At 34.7% G+C, this 19,973-nt stretch overlaps 1 protein-coding gene across 1 annotated transcript in view; it reads left to right on the top strand.

The window, feature by feature from the left end:
• Hdx (highly divergent homeobox) overlaps positions 1-19,973 on the top strand; it is a 174,755-nt gene that overhangs the window by 45,673 nt on the left and 109,109 nt on the right. Inside the window, exon 4 of the mRNA XM_005410080.2 lies at positions 6,613-6,666. Coding sequence (XP_005410137.1) covers positions 6,613-6,666 — 54 coding nt within the window. The remainder of the gene's footprint in view (positions 1-6,612; positions 6,667-19,973) is intronic.

Below are 19,973 nucleotides of genomic sequence, written 5' to 3'. Positions count from 1 at the left end.
AGCGGCAAAAGCGCCCACCTGGCACGCACAAGGTCATGAGTTCGGTTCCCGGTACTGGAGAAAAACCAAAAAAAAAAAAAAAAAAAAAACAACAAAAAAAAATCCAAGCAAACAAATATTCTGATCTTTGTTGAGTTTCTGGGATCTTAATCATTACATGTCTGTGTGTAGATTTACTTTGTTTATGCATAATTGGATTGCTATATGCTTTATTTATCTGCATGTTCAATTCTTTTTCCATGACTGGGAAATTTTCTGCTATTATTTCTGCAAATATTCTTTTTGTGTCATTTGTGTTGACCCCTGGTGTTTCATTGACATCTATTAATCTTACATTATTTTTGTTTGCTTCATCTTGCAGTTGTTGAATTGTTATTTCCTGGTTCTTTGTTGTTTTTAACAGATCCTTCCTTTCACGTTTGTTAATGGCAATGCTGTCTTCAAGATCTGAGAGTGTCTTTGGCTCCATTCAAGTGATTTGACCAGATTTTGACAAGTTTTTAAATTTCCTGGATATTTGTTTGAATCTGTTTCATGGATTCTACCTCTTTTCAATATTATTCATGCAAGGTTTCCATGAGTTGCTGATGTACCTCTATTTTCTTAGCAATATCTTCTTTGTATGTGCTGAGGAATTCTTTCATTATTGTTGTTATTTCCTTTTTATTCCTGAGAGTTTATTTCTGATCTGATTTCTTCTATGGCCTGGTTGAGTTGTTTCTTTACTTCAGTTGTTATCATTTCAGAAATTTCAGGTATATTACTTCCAGTGTCCTTTGTATTGATATCTCCTGGACTTATTGTGGTGGAACAGTGGACAGAGACTGCATGTTCCTCCTTTGTTTTGTCATTTATGAAGATCCAGAGGTCCCCTGGAGCTTAGCCTCATTCTCTCAATGGTGTGGGCGTAGCAGGGCTAGGATCCAAAGGTCTCCAGTGCTCAGTGTGTCTCTTCTGCTGGTGTGTGGTGGCAAGGTGGGGTTGCAGATGCTTCTGAAACTCTTTTGCATTCAGTTGGCTCCCAGGCATGTGGGGGAGGTGTGTGGGAGGCTCACTAGTGTTCCTAAAGCTGTCCGGGGTTTAGCTCATCTTCCACAATGATGGGGGTATGCAGATCATGGTTGCCGAGGCTTTAGATGTTGCCCAGGACCCAGCCCCGTTCCCATGCTGGTAGGGGAGGGGTTAGGGCTGATTCCCCAAGGCCGCTGACTCTGTCCTGGTTTCAGCTCCTCTCCAATGGGTGTGCCAGTGGTGCTGGGAGTGGCCACTGAGGCCCCAGAAAGTTTCTGGGGCTCTGCCTGCCTGGTAAGCTAGTGAGTAGGTGGGGGGGGCGGGGCTCACTGGGGTTCCTGAAGATGTTTGGGTTTCAGTTCATTGCCTATAGGGATGCTAGTGGTGGAGGGAATTGCCACTGAGACCCCTGGAGGTGTCCAGTGCTCCACCTGCATCCCACATTGGTCTAGGAGGCATAGGGGTGGCTCACTCAGGTTTCTCCCATCATTTTTAAATGCCTAAGAATCAGGGATAAAATCAAGTTTGTTGTGTCATAGCTGAGGTTTTTTTTCATGGCTGAATACTTTTATAATTTATTTTAAACATCCTGGAAATCTAGTTTCCCTAATCTTAACTTTTGTGGTTTGTTAATTTAAGGTACTAATATTATATAAAAACAAATTCAATTGCAAATAGCATTTTGTGTTTATTTGTGAGAACTTTTCATGCTAACATTTTTTCTAAATACTAATTTCCTAACACTTAATACAAAAAACATCATGTGCATAAAATATTTTAGATGTTTGTCCAAAATTGGCAGTATTTAAATTAATTTGTAGAAGTAATCTACTTTGTCATAGCTTCACAAAAGACCTGGTGGAAAGAGGGGAAAAGTCTTTTGTACATGGCAGGACATTGTTTTTTCTCACTCCAGAACATGTTTTTCTCAACAAGAACTGATTTAAATTCCTCCCTCCAATTTATTGCCCTGTGCAACAGTCTCTTGTATATTGCCAGTTTTGGCCATTTGTTAAATTTCAGTAAGTCATAACTAGTACATAATGCATGCCTCCATTAATTAACTAAATCAACAGATATACATTGAGTGTGTCTCATATGCTCAACAGTGGTTTTTGTGCTGTATATTTTATGATTGAAAAACACCTAGGAAATCTTGCAAATCAAGAAAAAATGACTCAGAGGCCAGAAGTGGTGGCACACACTTATAATCCCAGCACTTGGGAGGCTAAGGCAGAAGAATCACTGAGAGTTGAATGCCAGCCTAGGCTACAAAGTGAGTTCAACTGAGCTTCATAGTGAAACTCTTTCTCAAAAACAAACAAACAAAAAAATTAAAAGCAAATGATTCATATATTGTGATATTCAGGTAATATCAAAAGAATTGGTGGAAAGTTAAAATATTGATTTATGAATCTCTTACAGGGAAACTTTGAAGAAAAGTCCAATTAACATCTAATTTCTTCAGTTTATCAGATTCTATGTAATAAGATGATAATATATGCTAAAAATTCTAACTTACATAAAATACAGTTTATTTTAGATAGTAGCTTTTACAGAAGCCAAAGTGGATCTGAAATTAAAATAACTCAAAATGAATCTGAAATAGAATCCAAAATCGTTATGAAAATAAATTGTTCAACATATCTGTAAGCTTTTTCTACAACTGAATAGTTTTTTAAATCAAATGAATACTTTTTTCATATGTAATACTGTGTGATTAACATAACAGAGACTAGATTATATAAAAGAAAATTTAGCAAAAATTATGTTTAAAATCCCATAAGTTATCCATAAATGTCCAAAATAACATGTCTTCTTGTCTATGTACAACTGGCAGAGTAATTAGTATATACAATTTATAATTAATATTCTTATATGTAGTGTCTTCTTAAAATGATTTTGCATCAAACAGATAAATGTATTATAGCTAGATTCACAAACTTCAGCTATGCATAAAATGTGACTCTAGTTTACATCTAAATAAGTGGTTATCACTGCTTTTAATATGTACTCTGTCAACCATGTGACATAAATTTTCAGCAGTAGGCCCTTCCTTGCAATTACATTTTAAATTGCGATTCTCTGTTAGATTCAGCCAGGCCACTTTGAGAGGCAGTTTTGAGATGGGGATAAAGAAGGATATTCCCGTTATCTCCAAAATGTCTTTTAAGGTATTTTATACTTTTCTATCTCATGCTACTGCCTTTCTTTTGAAATATGTTTTATATTTCTTTTCTCAACTCCTACCTCCAGTATCCTAATTTCACGTCTGGATGACTATTATAAAAGTTGCCATCCTACTAATACCTCACTATGCACACATAGGTGAGGTAAGCTTTTTAATGTATAAAAATATAATTCTGATCAAATACTATATATGCTTGAGAACTTTCAAAGGCTCCTCATTTTGCACAGAATTATGTATAAATATACGTGTTTTTCATACCATAGATCAAGGTTCAATGTACAAGAGGGTATAATTTTGCCATATTTTGTCCTCCTATTGCACTTTATTTATTGTATCTCTGTCTTGTCACTTATCATAGTTTTCTTTGTACTTATATTATTCATGTACCTGTCTATCTCTTGTTCTCAATTATAGTTCTTGCCTTTTAGGAAATGATGTTTTACTTATCTTTTTATATTCTGTACCACATAAAATGACACCTTATATACAAGATATATCTGGTGAGCATTTAAACATTTTAGATTAGTTACTTTGGAAGTTGTATATACTTAATAACACTCAATTTACAAGAAACGTTTTGAAATTTTCCTCCAATTTCTTTAAGGGCCTGTTAAATTCTTTTAAATGATTTCAGTGCTGACAAATCACCATTTGAGGGAAAATTAATGAGGTAGATCTCTGTGTAAGATATGAACTGACAAGTCCCAAAGTTCTCAAAATGCTTTCAACATTGGCAACAATATTGTTATGAGTTTACAATATCCTTAAATTTTCTACTTTAAAATATACAACATTCATTTGGATATACAAATTCTAACATATTTGTTAAATCAGATTTTTTTCCTTGTAGTTTTATTTTACAGTTTTTCCAGTCAGGCCTTTGAAAGTGTATTTAGAATTGAAATATTTAAATGAGATATTTATTGCCTTCTTCATTTAGGTACAGTATTTTATACCTTCTACTGAATGAGAAACTTTTCATCAATATTGCACCAAAAAATAACCTCACCAAATTGAGGAAACATTTACCTGTGCTATGACTGAAAAAATTTTACAAATTCAACTTTTTCTGCCTTGCTGTTCTTGAGTTTTACCAGAAATGTAAGGAACTGAGGAATAGATTTGAAGTAAACAGTACTGACTAGTTCAATGTAGAGTGTGAGTATCATGTAAATATTTAATAGTTACTGATTTGAGGTTCTATTTTATTGATACTTCATTTGGTTTAACCTGTATTCTTTAGAGGTTCTATGTGCCCAGTTTTGAAAGATCTTCACTAATGGATGGGAATGTGTGCAGAGATAATTCAAAACAATTGAATATCTTTGTTTTTCCAAGAGTATATTGTGAGATCATTTTAGCAGATTTCACTTCTTCACTGAAGCTAACAATGAGCTGACATTGAAAAATCAAGCATGTATTGGTGGAAAAAATAGAAAATACACAGTGTGAAGAAGTTTTTTTACAAACAAAACATTTTATGATCATTTAAAAAATCAGTTATTTATATTTTATTGGAACACCTTCACATTTAGTTAATTGACATTTTACTGTAATGAGATTTTTCCTTGCGTGAAATATTTTTGTACTTATCTTTAAAAGTATTATTTGATTTTATAACATTTTTAGCCTCTGCTTTGCATATTGGTATGCCTGGATCTGAAAATAAAAATGAGAGGTTTATTGTCCAGGGATAGTTATAATTTAACTGAAATTTAAATGCTTGAGGATATTACTTACCTTTCTACATTGACTACATAATAATCAGTTCTTATCTATGGACATTACCATATAGGCCATCACTGAATACAAGGTACCAAAAAAAAAAAAAATTCCATTGAAAGCATTATCACTATCACTACCTACTAAGCCTGATTTGATTAGTCAACCTCTCAGAAGAAATGTATTTTGGGTGGAAAGAAAGGGCAATTGAAGAATATGGAGTAGTACACAATCCTTCTGTGTCCTATGACAAAGTATCATTAAGCCCCGAGTATCTCGAACCAGTTTATAGGATCACGGTGGTCTTTTGTAAACCTACACAGAATTCTGCTCAAAAATATCTATTTCCTTGCATACAACTTTTCTGAAGAAATAAGGTATTGTTAGCCATTTCTTTTTTTTAATTTTACTTTTAATTTTTAAAATTAGTACATTAGCATAATAATTGTATTTCTTTGGGAGTAGGTACATTTACATAATGCATTTTAATTCTATTTTCATTCCTTTCGCTTCCTAGAAATCCCTCCTCCCCCACCTCTTGGAACACTTCCAAGTAGATTTTACTTTATTTTTATTTATTTCTTTTTAAGAACAGAATATATTTATTGAGGGAAAGAAAGCTTCTGTCCCAGAGAGGGACAGAAGGGGGCCCGAATGAGTTGCCCTAGATTTTACTTTAAAAGGGACAATCATACTGATAGATAAGATTTTATAGAATTATTGTTTAAATTCTAGATATGAGTGCACAGGCTACTGACTATTGAAATAGATATATCCTTAGATATAGTACTGCTTCATTCGTTAAAGTCAAAATCTTTCAATATTTCTGGAAATTAATTAGAAAGTATTTATTTGAATGTGAAATACTCATGGAATATGAAACAAATATCCACTCAAGGTTACAAACTATAAATTTTCACTACCCACATTAAATAAGCCCTAGAGTGTAACTCACAAAGAACAAATTTTATTGGATACAGTCGTATACACAGAGATTTGATGTAAAAATGATAAATCATTTTTTTTCCTTTTTCAATCATATATTATTTGTAGAAAAAATCATTTTAGTGATCTATTAAAATGTGCATTTTACCATTTATTAAGAAAGAGTATAGGGCATACGAATAGACTTATAATGTGGCCATGGCTTGGAGAAACAGTGTTTCAATCACTCACACTGTAAGCTTAAGATTTGTAATAACAAAGCATAGGTACTAATGGTTATATTAGTCAGTGATGATTTTCCAAAGTAAACACAAGTAATATATTTAAATAGCTTATAGCATAGAGTTTTCATAATAAGGTAATCTCTTGCTTTGTATTGATACCTTATTTAAAAAGTGTTTATTCAATATTTCTTGTAACATTTTCAAATATTTGACAGAACATTACGTTTTTATGTTAATTGTATTGTCCATGATTTTCAACAACAGAACCGCAATAATTCCAGAGCCGCACAGTGCCCTAGAAACTTTCTTGAATTTCCAGAGGAACATTACACCACTATTAAATTGTTTCACAGAAGAAACTTCTTTAAATATGTTGACTTCAATAAGCAAACATTGTCTGCAGAACATGCTCTGAAATGAAAAGTGTCTTGACATCATATGTGGATTCTTTGGTGTTAGTCAACATTCCAAGTAGTGTCAATGTTTATCTTACTGAGATTCCATTTGTTGTTTTCACAGATTTCAGGAAACCTTACTGTGCCTTGGATTACAGGGTGTTCTAGAAAAAGAGCAGTAAGTAATCTTTCATTTAAAGCAACAAATGGGTTTCCTTTCATGTTGTTTGTAGAAATGCTATTGAGAAAATTGTCATGATTTATATGAAACTGGCCAAACATAAACTTAATAAGGCTGAACTGTCTTTAGGGCATATGTTGAGATCATAATATTTATGTATAATACAAAGGTAACCTTATGTCATATATAATAACACACTGAATAATCTTTGTGGTTTCTTCTGCTTTTAAAGAATTTAAAGATAATGAAATACCATCATTCTGCATTCAATTTGCTTGATTAATTTGATCACACTTTTGAATGATGATTGGTGTAAAACATGTAAATAGATGTAAAGAATTTAACATTTTAGTGAAATTCAATATTCAAAGGTGATGAGTAGCTAATGTTTAGCAAGTTATTTGTCATCTGGTTCTCTGCTGCAACTGCTGTGATTGTTACAATGTAAACAACAGAACTTCAGTGAAATTGTAGTTTCTGAAAAAAAAAAATCTAATCTACTTAGTCTGCACAGAACTCATAAATCTGAATTTTAACAAGTGTCCCAGGATATGTTGATGCAACTTATACATAGATAGAAACCTTTTAAAGATTTTAATTTTTGAAGAGACATGAAAAGACTTTTAGAAAAAGAAAAAAAAAACTAGTTACCATATAATGAACAGGTTTATGGACAAATAAAATTAGAGCTAGAATTTCAGTACTGGGTAAGATTGTATAGAAGTATAAACCCTGAAAATAATACAAGAGACTCCAAGAAAGAATTCTGAAAAGTGGAGAGATCATGAAGTTTTAGGGACTCTAGCACTTAAAGGAATCATAAATTATTTTATTCTCAATCTAAAACTGGAAGGCTATCCAAGATAGGCAACCAATGATCCCCAACCTATCAAGAGAAAAAGGGTTTGGATAGGCTCATTTGTTCCCCAGATGGAGCAGGAGTCTCATAAATACCCTGAAGTGAGCCTGGTAACATTGGCAAGGGAGAAGAACTGAACGCCCCCCCCCCCCACTGACATTAAACAGCTACGGAAACTACCTACCTTTCACACTGGATCTAAATCGCCCTTTATTCACCTGTAGGAACCAGGCAACCATCCCAAGGCGCTTACTGCAACAAAGAACATACTGATCTGGGGAATCTTTTTTCTTTATAAACTGCGCAGGGTTTTCTGCCACCTAGAGAACCAGGTAGGTGGCTGGTTAGCAAAAAGAAGAGGAATCAAGCCCCAACAAACTTGCAGCCCAGGAAATTCTCTGTCCATCCCTGATAAATAAATTCACTTTTCTACCTAGAGACAATGGTCTGATAGGGGGAATAAACAGGAGAGATCAGTTTACAGATGTCTGGCCTGATTAGGGTCTTTCTGCCCCTTCGGTGGCACTACCAAGAATCAGTGGAAGCCTTGGTTATATTGAATAAATGATGCATATTAAAATAATACCAGAGACAACATGATAACTTACATGATAAGGCATCATTGTAAATATAAAACATAAGTAGTGCAGGACCTGTGGACTAAACGTAATGGAGTGATTACTTCCTAAAATAAAAACATTAAATAATACTTAAGGTCTAGTAAGGTAATGGTCAAAATACCCTTGAAAACAATGGAAAATCACCCATTTTATAAAGAAACAGCAAAATCATAGCTTAAATGCTAAAAGTCGATCAACACAAATACTCAGGATGAGTCAGATAATGGAATTATCTGAGAAACCTTTTAGAACACCATTTAAAAAGTGCTTCAGCAAGCAATTAGAAATTATTTTAAAATGAAAATATCTCAGGAAAGCAGTGGTAATTATCAAAAGAATCAAATCAGATTTGCAAAACTGAATAATACAACTAGGATGGAAACCTTGTGAGATGGCTTAATATGAGGTTCAAGACAGAAGACAGAATAATTGAGCTTAAGAACAGATTAAAAGAATTCAAACAAAGGCTACAACAAAGTATTTCCAGTTTATTTTGACTGAAGAGTCAATTTATTGTATGTTAACTGTATAGCAGTAAACTTTAGAAAATGAATAGTTAACCTATTGGAAAACCTGGTATTTGAATACACTTTTTCAACTGTAAAATTTTGTGAAATTTAAATGTATATATAGTGTAGGTGAAGAAAATTGACATTTCCTGTCCTTCAAAATGACATTTCCAGTAAGCGTAAAACACACATAAAATTTCAAACACAACGTGGCAAATGTGGTAGGAAAACTTAACTAAGATCTTAAAAGTTTAAATGCATAATAGAACAGAGTGTGTCGCCCCTGGCTGGGTTAAACCCCGGACATCTTCGGGAAGCCCGGTGAGTCTGGGCTCTGCCTTCCTGAGCAGCGTGCAAGGCAGGCGAAACCTCAGGCACCCTCTGGAGCCTTGGTGGCTAGCCACCACACCCATAGTGTGTCACCACAGGCTGGGGAAGCCCCGGACATCTTCAGGAAGCCCAGTGAGTCTGGCTCTGCCTCCCTGACCAGCGTGCAAGACAGGCGAAGCCTCAGGCACCCTCTGGGTGCACTATGGTGCCACACCCTCAGTGCCTCTTCTGGGGCTGGGCCAAAAGTCAGACACCTTTAGGAACCTGGTGAGCCACTCTGGTGCCTCCCCCACTAGGGGTGAGTCATGTGGATCCCTGGACAAGTTCTGGGGCCCTGGTAGTCACTGCCAGAAAAAGTCACACCACCCTGATAGCTCAGCTGAAATCTGGAGCATAGACTCCTCGGGTAGTTCAACCTCACCCCCACCCATCCCCTTCCAGTGTGGGAAGCAGGCTCTGTCCTGGGCAATATCTGAAGCCTTGGTGAACTCGACCTGCATCCCCTCCCCTACTCTTGTGGAAGCTGGACCAAACCCCAGACAGTCTCAGGAACTCCGGCAAGCCTCGCCTGCCCTTCCCACACACTCCTGGGAGCCAACTGAATGCAAGAAAGCTCAGAAGCATCTGGGACCACACCTTGCCACCACTCACCAGCACAGGAGCTACACTGAGCTCTAGGGATCTTCAGACTGTCGCCCTGCCACTCACACACAATCAGGACAGTGAGATTGCAGTAAGGGAGTCTCTGGATCTTCAAAAATGACAAAATGAAGGAGCAAAGTGCAATCTCAGACCTCCACACCACCCAAAATAAGTCCAGGAAGCATCACAAAGAAGAGCCTGAAAGTCATACACCTGAAATTTCTGAAATGATAGCAACTGAAGTAAAGAAAAAGCTCCATCAGGCCATAGAAGACGTCAGGTCAGAAATAACACTTCAGGTGATAAAAGAAATGACAACAATAATGAAAGAAATGTTCAGCATATCCAATGATGACATAGACAAGAAAACAGAAGAGCATAGACAAATCAATGAAACATTCAGGGAACAATATAAAAAAGAACTAGAAGGTATGAAACAGATGCAAACAGATATCCAGGAACTTCAAAATTCCATTGAAACTTTGCAAAACTGCCTGAACGAAGCTGGAGATACACTTTTAGATCTTGAAGACAGCATTGCCACTAATGAACGTGAAAGGAGGGATCTCTTAAAACAAAAGGAATCAGGAAATAACAATTCAACAACTGCAAGATGAAGCAAAGAGAAATAATGTCAGATTAAAAGGTATTAATGAAACAGCAGGAGTCAACACAAATGACCTAAAGAGACTACTTGCAGAAATAATAGCAGAAAATTTCCCAGGCATGGTAAAGCAATTGGACATCCAGATAAGTGAAGCATATAGAACTCCAGTTAATCATAACCAAAATAAATCTACCCCCAGATATATAGTGATCAAGATCCCAGAAACTCAACAAAAGCTCAGAATATTAAAAGCTGTTAGAGAAAAGAAACAGATCACTTATAAAGGAAAGCCTATCAGAATCATGGCAGACTTCTCAAAACAAACCATCAAGGCAAGAAGAGCGTGGAGTGAAGTATCTCAGACACTGAAAGAAAACAACTTCCAACCCAGATTAATGTACCCTGCAAAACTCTCTTTCAAATTTAATGGAGAAATAAAATATTTTCATGATAAAGTACAACTGAAGAAATTAATGAGGGCCAAACCAATCCTACAAAGAGTACTAAAGGATATACTAGAAAGAGATGAAAAACACGACATCATCAAGAAAAACAACAGAGAGGAACCAACAAAAAGAGCAAGCAATTAAACAGAGGGAAAAGGGAGGATCCAACAGCAGGAAAATAGCATGACAAAGATAAGCCAGTACATATCCATTATAACCATCAGTGTAAATGGTCTCAATGCACCCACCAAAAGAAGCAGACTTACAGAGTGGATTTGGAAACAAAACCCAACTATATGCTGTATACAAGAAACACATTTAACTAAGAAGGAAATTCAAAGACTGAAAGTTAAAGGATGGGAAACAATACTCCATGAGACAGGAACCCAGAAAAAAGCGGGTGTAGCTATTCTGTGTGCAGACAACGTGAACTTCAAACCAAGCACAGTCAAAAGAGATAAAGAAGGTCACTACATACTTGTGAAAGGGAAGCTTCAAGAGGAAGAGATAACAATTGTAAACATCTATGCACTGAATATAGGAGCACCCACCTATATAAGACAAATTCTAACAGACATGAAAAATGAAATGAGTAGCAACACAATCACAACAGGGGACTTTAACACACCATTGTCACAAAGAGAGAGATCAACTGGACGAAAAATTGGGAAATAAATAACAGAACTTAACCAAACGTGTGAACATATGAACTTAGTAGACCTTTACAGCCTGTTCCACCCAACAGCATCAGAATACACATTCTTCTCAGCTGCACATGGGACGTTCTCTAAAAGAGACCATATACTGGTATATAGAACATGTTTAAGGAAATGCAAAGGAATTGAAATTATCCTGCATATACTATCAGACCATACTGCAATGAAATTGGAAATTAATGACAAAAGAAAACACAAAAACTCCACAAACAGTTGGAAATTAAATAACATCCTCCTGAACAGCCAATGGGTCACAGATGAAATCAAAGAAGAGATTAAACACTACTTACGATCAAACAAAAATGGAGATACCACCTATAGGAACCTGTGAGATGCAATGAAAGCAGTCCTCAGAGGGAAATTTATAGCGGTGAACTCCCACCTCAGGAAAACAGAACAAGCACAAATAAACAATCTTATGCTTCACCTCAGATGCCTAGAAAAGGAAGTGCAAGTCACACCCAGAGCCCCAAGAAGGCAGGAAATTATAAAGCTCAAAGCAGAAATTAATGCAATGGAGACTAAAAAAAAATACAAAGAATGAATTGAAGAGTTGGTTCTTTGAAAGAATAAATAAAATCGATAAAGCCCTAGCAAACCTTATCAAAAAAAGGAAAGAAAAGACTGAAATAAGCACAATAAAGAATGAAAGGAGTGAAATCACTACAGATCCTGAAGAAATTCAGAACATCGTCAATACCCACTTTGAAAATCTTTACTCTCAGAAAGTGGAAAACACAGAAGAAATGGACCACTATCTAGATACATATGAATTACCAAAGCTGAATGAAGAAGATATAAAAATCCTGAATAACTCAATATCAGCCACTGAAATTGAAAAGGTAATTAAAAACTTGCCAATGAGGAAAAGCCCTTGTCCTGATGGATTCACAGCTGAATTCTACAAGCAATTTAGGGAAGATTTAACACCAATTCTTCTCAAATTCTTTAATGAAATTGAAAGGGAAGGGATTCTCCCCAACTCATTCCTGCAGGCAACTATTATTCTGATATCAAAACTAGAGAAAGACCCAACCAAGAAAGAGAACTACAGGCAAATCTCCCTAAGGAAGATAGATGCAAAAATTCTCAGTAAAATACTAGCAAACAGAATACAACAAGTCATCAAGAAGATTATACACCACAACCAAGTGGGATTCATACCAGGAATGCAGGGATGGTTCAATATACACAAATCAATCAATGTAATACATCATGTCAATAGAGCCAAGGACAAAAATCACATGATCATCTCCAGTGATGCAGAAAAAGCCTTTGATAAAGTTCAACACTCATTCATGTTGAAAACCCTACAAAAATTAGGAATAGATGACCTTCACCTCAAGCTGATCAAAGCCATCTATGATAAACAAACAGTTAATATCATACTAAATGATCAAAAATTGAAAGATTTCACTTTAAAATCAGGAACAAGACAAGGTTGTCCACTGTCACCACTCCTATTCAATATAGTTCTGGAAATATTGGCTAGACTAACTAGACAAGAGAGAGAAATAAAAAGAATAAGGATAGGAAAGGAAGAAGTGAAATTGTCATTATTCTCAGATGACATGATACTCTACATAGAAGACCCCAAACACTCCACCAGAAGGCTCATGGATTTAATAACCAAATTCAGTAGCATAGCTGGATACAAAGTTAACACTCAAAAGTCAATAGCATTCCTGGAGACAAGTAACAAATAGACTGAGAGAGAAATTAGGGAAACCACACCTTTCAGAATAGCATCAGAAAAAGATGAAATACTTAGGAATCAGTGTAACAAAAGAAGTAAAATATCTATACAGTGAAAATTATAGTACTCTGATAAAAGACATCAAAGAGGATATCAGAAAATGGGAAGATATTCCTTGTTCATGGATAGGAAGAACCAACATTGTGAAAATGGCCATACTCCCAAAACTGTTGTACAGATTCAATGCAATCCCAATTAAAATACCATTAGTATACCTCACAGATCTAGAGACAACACTCTTAAAGTTCATCTGGAACCAATAGAGGCCTTCTAGTTGGAAGAAGAGCAAAAGCAATGCTGGGAAACAAAACTAGGATTAGAAGTCCCATTTATCCCAGCTATTCCCCTTCTGTGTATTTTCCCAGAAGAATTAAAGGCATCATATCACAGCGATATATGTGCACCCATGTTTATAGCAGCACAATTTGTTTTAGCTAAATCTTGGAAACAACCCAGATTCCCATCCACTGAGGAATGGATAAAAAAGTTGTGGTATTTTTATACAATGAATTGTTACTCAGATATCAAAAAAGGTAAAATCAAGGCTTTTGTAGGTAAATGGATGCAAGTAGAGACCATACTCATAAGTGAAATAAGTCAGACCCACATGTGTAAACATCATATTGTCTCCTTGGTGTAGGAACCTGAAAGACTAGGAGGTAAAACTCAAAGCGTACAATAGATGATAGGAAAGGGAAAGACATTGTTCAAAGGAAGGAACTACTGGGGTGAGGAAAAGAAGAAAAAGGAAAGAAGGAAGGCAAAATATAAATATATGAATAGTTGTGATGACTGTATTGTTGTTGTCTGATGTATTGAAATGAACAGTTAATGTTCACAATTTTTTATGTTCTGATAGACTTTGCATGTTTGTGTCTGGTGGTCTGAGCAACTGATTTGAAGGTATCAGTATGCAATGGAATTACAATTGTGAACTCTTATCATCTTGTCTAGTGAAACTCTGTATTATGCCTAAGGTTTTATTGAAGAATTATTTTCTTATTCTCTTGAATGGATTGAGCACTCTTTCATTCTTACACCTGATAATCTGAGCAATGTAGTTCGGATAGCGATATGCAATGTAACAACCACTGTTGATTTTTATTAATTTGTCTTGAGACCCTGTATCACTTTGAATGTTTTTGCTCTGATTTGTTTATGTTCGTGATACTGGTATGCTGTTACTGTTCTATTTTTTTGTTTGTTTCTCATGTACTACTCTCTTTAAAATAAAAAAAAAATACAACATTAATAACTAGATGAAGTGCTCTACAGCTCATTTTTAGAATGTAATTGTTTTTTAGTTATTTTTGTTGCTTTCATTTTACATGAAAATCATACTGTATGAATTTAGAATTTACAGTGTTATATATATACAAATGTATACAGTGTTGATATACTGTTTGTATGTATGTAGTATATATGTGAGCAGACATCTATGATTATAACACCAGAGAAACTGACATAATATCATGAAGTTATCATTTCGTCTGTCTTTTTTCTTTTTTACAATGCTTCACATCAAACTTAAAGCCATGCATATGCTAAATAAGTGCTTTAAGATTGAACTCCTTCGAGCTCTCATGCGGTCAGAGCATCTGCATCTATTATCTTAGTAAATGTCCAATGTATAATACACTTTTTTATAGTTATACATATTTATGTTATACAATGTCATATTTTAATAAATACATGGTGTGTAATAGTCTGAACAGTGTAACTGTTAAAGCATCTTAAAATATATTATTTCTGTTTTAATTTGCAATTCTCAAGTAGCCAGTGATGTTGAAGATTTTTCATGCACTTATTGGCCATTTGTACTCTTCAACTGAGAAGTACCTATTCATTTGAGGTACCCACTTCTTGACTGAATGTGTAAATTTGGGGGTTCTAATATTTTCTAGTTCTTCGCATATGCCAGTTATTAGTCCTCTATCTGACAAATAGCTGGCAAAAATTTTTTCTCTTCTGTAAGTTGTTCTTCACCCTCCTAGTGTTTCCTTTGCTGTGTAGAAGCTTTTCGATTTGATATAATCCCATTTGTTGATTCTTAGTAACATTCCCTGTTCAACAGGGGTTTTCATAAAGTATTTGCCTACACCTATGTCTTCAAGAGTTTTACCTATTTTATCTTTGAGCAATTGTTTCTGTTTTAATGCTTAAATATTTCATCCATTTTGACTGTAGTTTAGTGCATGATGAGAGATATGAGTTTAGGTTCAATCAGAAAAATGTGGAAAGCCAGTTTTCACAGCATCTTTTGATAAAGAGGTTATCTCTCCTCTACCAAAGTGGTTGGGCCCCTTGTTCAAAGATAAGGTATCTGTATGTGCCTGGAGTTTTTTCTGCATCTATTATTCCATTTCATTTGTCCACAAGTCTGTGTTTTGCCAGTACCATGGTGTTTTTAATCACTGTAGCTTAGTAGGATAACTTGAATTCAGAGATTGCAGTGTCCCCTCCCTTACCTTCTTGTCCAAAATTTCTTTTGCTACTTTAGGTCTCTTCTGGTTCCATATGAATTTTAGAGTTGTTTTCTCTATTTCTCTGAGAAATGCTATTGGCATTTTGATTGGAATTGCAGTAAATTTGCATAACAGTTTTGGAAATAATGGTCTTCACAGTATGGATTTTGCCTATCCAGGAATAGGGAATAGCTTTCCATTTTTCTAATATCCTTTCTGATCCTCATTTTTAGAGTACTGTAGTTTTCATTGTAAAGGTCTTTCACATCTTTGTTTAGGCTAATTTCTATGCATTTCATTTTTCTTAATGCTCTTGTGAAAGGTGTTATTCACTAATTTCTTTCTCAGTAAATATGTTATTGATGTAAAGGAACACTATGGATTTTTGAGTGCGAACTTTGTATCATGTTATGTTACTTAATTTTGTCATTACTTCTATGAGTCTTTTGGTGGAGTTTTGGTGTCTTCTATGTAGAGGATCATGTTACCAACAAATTATGATACTTGTGACTGTGAGGTATTGATATCCCCCATTATAATTGCCTTGGTGCTGAATTTTCATGTTCATTAGGGTCATTTTATGAACTACGATGCATCAGTATTTTATATATGTATACAAACATATATATATATGTTCTTTTTTCTGTTGAATTACTGCTCTAGAGAGCATATAGTGAACTTCTTTGCCTTTTCTGATTAGTCTTGGGCTGAAATCTACTTTGCAATTAAAATAACTACACTTTTTTTTTCCTCCTCGATTTCCATTACATGGAATGCTCTTTTCTATACTTTGACATTTACTCTTTACACTGTTTCTGTGTTTAGTGTGTTTCTTGTATGCAGCTTGTGGTATAATTTGGCCACTCTGCTAATCAGAGTCTTTTGACTGATAAATGGAGATCGTTCAAATTTATTGTTGTAATTGATAGTTATTGACTTATGCTTGTCACCATAGTATTTTAGTGCTGTTTGTTTCCTTTCTTTCTGTTCTATTTAATTGCTCACCTTCCTTGATGGACTTATTCTTTCCGGCATTTTGGCAATGATATCTTGTGTGTCTTTTTCTAAGTTATCCTTGACAATATTTTGGAATGCTGCTTTTGTGGTCATGCATTTTTTTAGGTAGTCTTTATTACGGAAATATCTTATTTCTTGATCAATTTGGAAAGCGTTTGCTAAATACATTTGTCTGAGTTGTAAGTTATTTCCTTGCAGGGCTTGAAACAATTCAGTTCAAGCTCTTCACTTTAAGGCTTGTGTTGAGAAGTCTACTGTAATTCTCATGGGGTTTCCTTTATAAGTGATTTGTATTAGTGTGTATGATTGTGTGTGTTTTCCTCTAACAAATTTTAAGATTTTGCTCTTTTGCTGAATTCCTGGCATCTTAACTATTATATTCCTTGGTGTTATTCTTTTCTAATCATGGCTATTTGAGGTTTTATGTTTCTCACTTAGATGTCAGATTATTTTTCCACTATTGAAAATCTGGTATTGCTTTTGTAAACAGTTTTTTTTATGCCTTCTGTGCTATATTTTGATTTTTCATTTATTTCAGTTTATCTTAGATAAGTCTTCTATGCATTGTCTGGCAACTCCTGGATGGAGTTTTCATGCTTCCTTGCAGTTTATAAGCTATCTTTCATTAGCAGATTATCATCCACAGCCCTGTGTTCTAGATGTTATGTTTTTCCTCACATTGGTCAGTTCTGCTGCATAGTCTTTGAATAGAGTTTTTAGTCTCTTGGATTTCTGTTAAAGAGAGTGTTGTATGAACTCCAGTTCTATTCTATGTTGGGCATTCATGGTTTGCATGTCTTTCTTTAGCTCAATTTTTATATCAATATGTTCTTTGGACGCATTCATCATTTGTTTCATTAGGGCCGCATTTCTTTCATCATCTGTACTTTGAATTTTCCAAGTGCCTTATTCATCTGTTTGGTTAATTCCACTGCTACCATTTCAGATATTTTAGTTGAGTGACTTTTGACTTTTCCCCCTTGATGCCTGTTGGACTTACTTTGAGGAAGTTTGGAGTTTTGAGTAACATTTTGCTTCTGTATTTTCACAAATTATATTTTTAAATTTGTTTCGTGTATTGAGCATTGCAAATTGCTTTGGATGGTAGCTGTATTGCTAATACTGAAACATCTTTATGTATTTAATACCTGTAATGGATATTCTGCAGTTGCAGCTAGATTTTGGCCTTTGGGTCTGTCCTAGGGTCTGGCCACCTCCTTTTATTAGGGAAGGAAAACTGCACCCTTTGTGCCCCAGTTACCCACTTCTTTGGTAACAAATGTTATCATTGTTTATGACCCTCAAACAATATAGCTACTGCTATACAGAGAAGATCAATTGATAGCAACAATTATGTCACCTGGGATAGATTACTTAAATCAGTTACAATAATAGTATCAAATATAGACTGGTGAATTACAACTAAGATTACCAACATTTTACCTCTTTTAACCATAGGAGTAAAATGTATAGTTATACATGGACACTAAGATAAACCAGTTATTAATGTACAGTAAGTATATACTAAACAGATCAATTTTACTACCATTCACAATAGAACAGTGTTCAACCACAGTAAGGTATAGTATGCTATATACAGATTCATATAAGTAAGTGTTTATAGTACTACAGTTAAGGTGTGGGGATAGGAACATGAAGAAAAAGTAGTCTTAAGAAAAATTAAGCAATGGAACACGTGAAGAATATTATAGAAATGATATACCCCTATTTGGGTGTAAAAGAAAAATAATAGTGTTAGATAACACTAACAGGACAACCAACAGGGAAAAGAAAAAATAATGATGAATAGAGTTTAAAGTAAAGAAAAAAATAAAATGATAAGGAACTTAAGTGAAAGATAGCCAGCAAGAGAAGAGGAGAGAGACCCTAATTAAGTGAATAAAACAAAGTAATATAAAACAAAGATGAATAAGAAAAGAAAATAGGTAATAGAGCTCCAGTCTCAACCAACAATAATAAAAGAAAATTTAAAAACTGTAGAGGAGAAGAAAAATGCATAAGAACAGGTCTGGGTGTGATACTAAAGAGTCAAAGTAATATGGGGAGGATACTATGTTTGTCCGGGAGAAGATAGGTGTGACACAGAGCGCAGGATATGGCAAATTAAAAATCACAGGGCTTAATGTACTATATCAGTCCGTGTTTACCAGAGAAGCAGATTTAATGGAAGATATACAAATTATAAGAATTTATAAGATTGTCTTACAGTGGCTGCCCACAGTCAGATGTGGAGGAATGCAATAATGTAATAATGTGTGCTTTATATATTAGATGTACTGATGTTAATTTAAGTGTTATATCTTCTTGACTCAATGTTTTTTCATTACTATATCTTGTCCTTTGTTATAGGTTTTGGTGTAAACTATTTTTGCCTAATATAAATATAGTCATACTCACCTTATTTCAGTTACAATATTTGTGTAATATCTTTTTTCATAATCTTTCCTTCAGTTGGTGTGTGTCTGATGTTAAAAGAAATCTCTTACTGATAACATAGTTGGATTTTGTTTTTTTAATGCATTCTACTACTGTCTTTTGAATGGATAGTGCTATCTTTTAACTTTTATTCTAGAACAAAAAATGATTCTGACACTGCATTACATTATTGGTATATGTCTAGAGATTTACTATTACTGGTAGGTTTCATGTTTTCACATGAGTTCAGATTTCTATTTTGTGGCTGTTCATTTCAATTCAAAGAACTCCCTTCAGCATTTTTATAAGGCAGACCTAGTATTAATAAACTCACTGAGATTTTATTTGTTTTGGGAAGACTTTATTTTGCCTTAATTTATGAAGGCAAAAATTTTGGGTATTCTTGTTTAGCAGTTCGTTTTCTTTTAAATTTCAAACATATCCTCCAACTCCATTCTTGCCTATGTGCTTTCTCCAGTGAAAGCATCTGCTGATCATGTATGGGAGTCTCTTTGTGCTAAATTACACTTGGCTTTTCTCTTGTTTCATTCAGAGCTGTTTCTTGGCTTTTATCCTTGACTTTTAATAATTTGATTATAATTTCTTTTGGTGCAGATGTCTTAGGTTTCAACCTAAAGTATTTCAAGCTTCAGTAATACAAATGTCCATATCTCTTCTGAGATTTTGGGCAGTCTTTAATCTTTCCCTTTAAATAATCTTTCATTTTCTCTACTTCTCCCTCTTCTCAGACTCCTATCATACTGCTGTGGTTTGGATTTAGAATGTCCTCCAAAGGCCATGTGATGGGGACTTGGTTGCAAGTTTATGGGCTGTTAGAAAGTGATTGGCTCTTTCAGGTTCTTACACTAGTGCTACAATATGATGTTTACACATGTGGGTC

This window comes from Chinchilla lanigera, unplaced genomic scaffold, assembly GCF_000276665.1.
Source record: "Chinchilla lanigera isolate Chin_1 unplaced genomic scaffold, ChiLan1.0 scaffold00128, whole genome shotgun sequence".
Lineage (NCBI taxonomy): Eukaryota > Metazoa > Chordata > Mammalia > Rodentia > Chinchillidae > Chinchilla > Chinchilla lanigera.
Note: the sequence above shows the minus strand (reverse complement) of the source record. Positions and strands in the feature narration are given on the sequence as shown.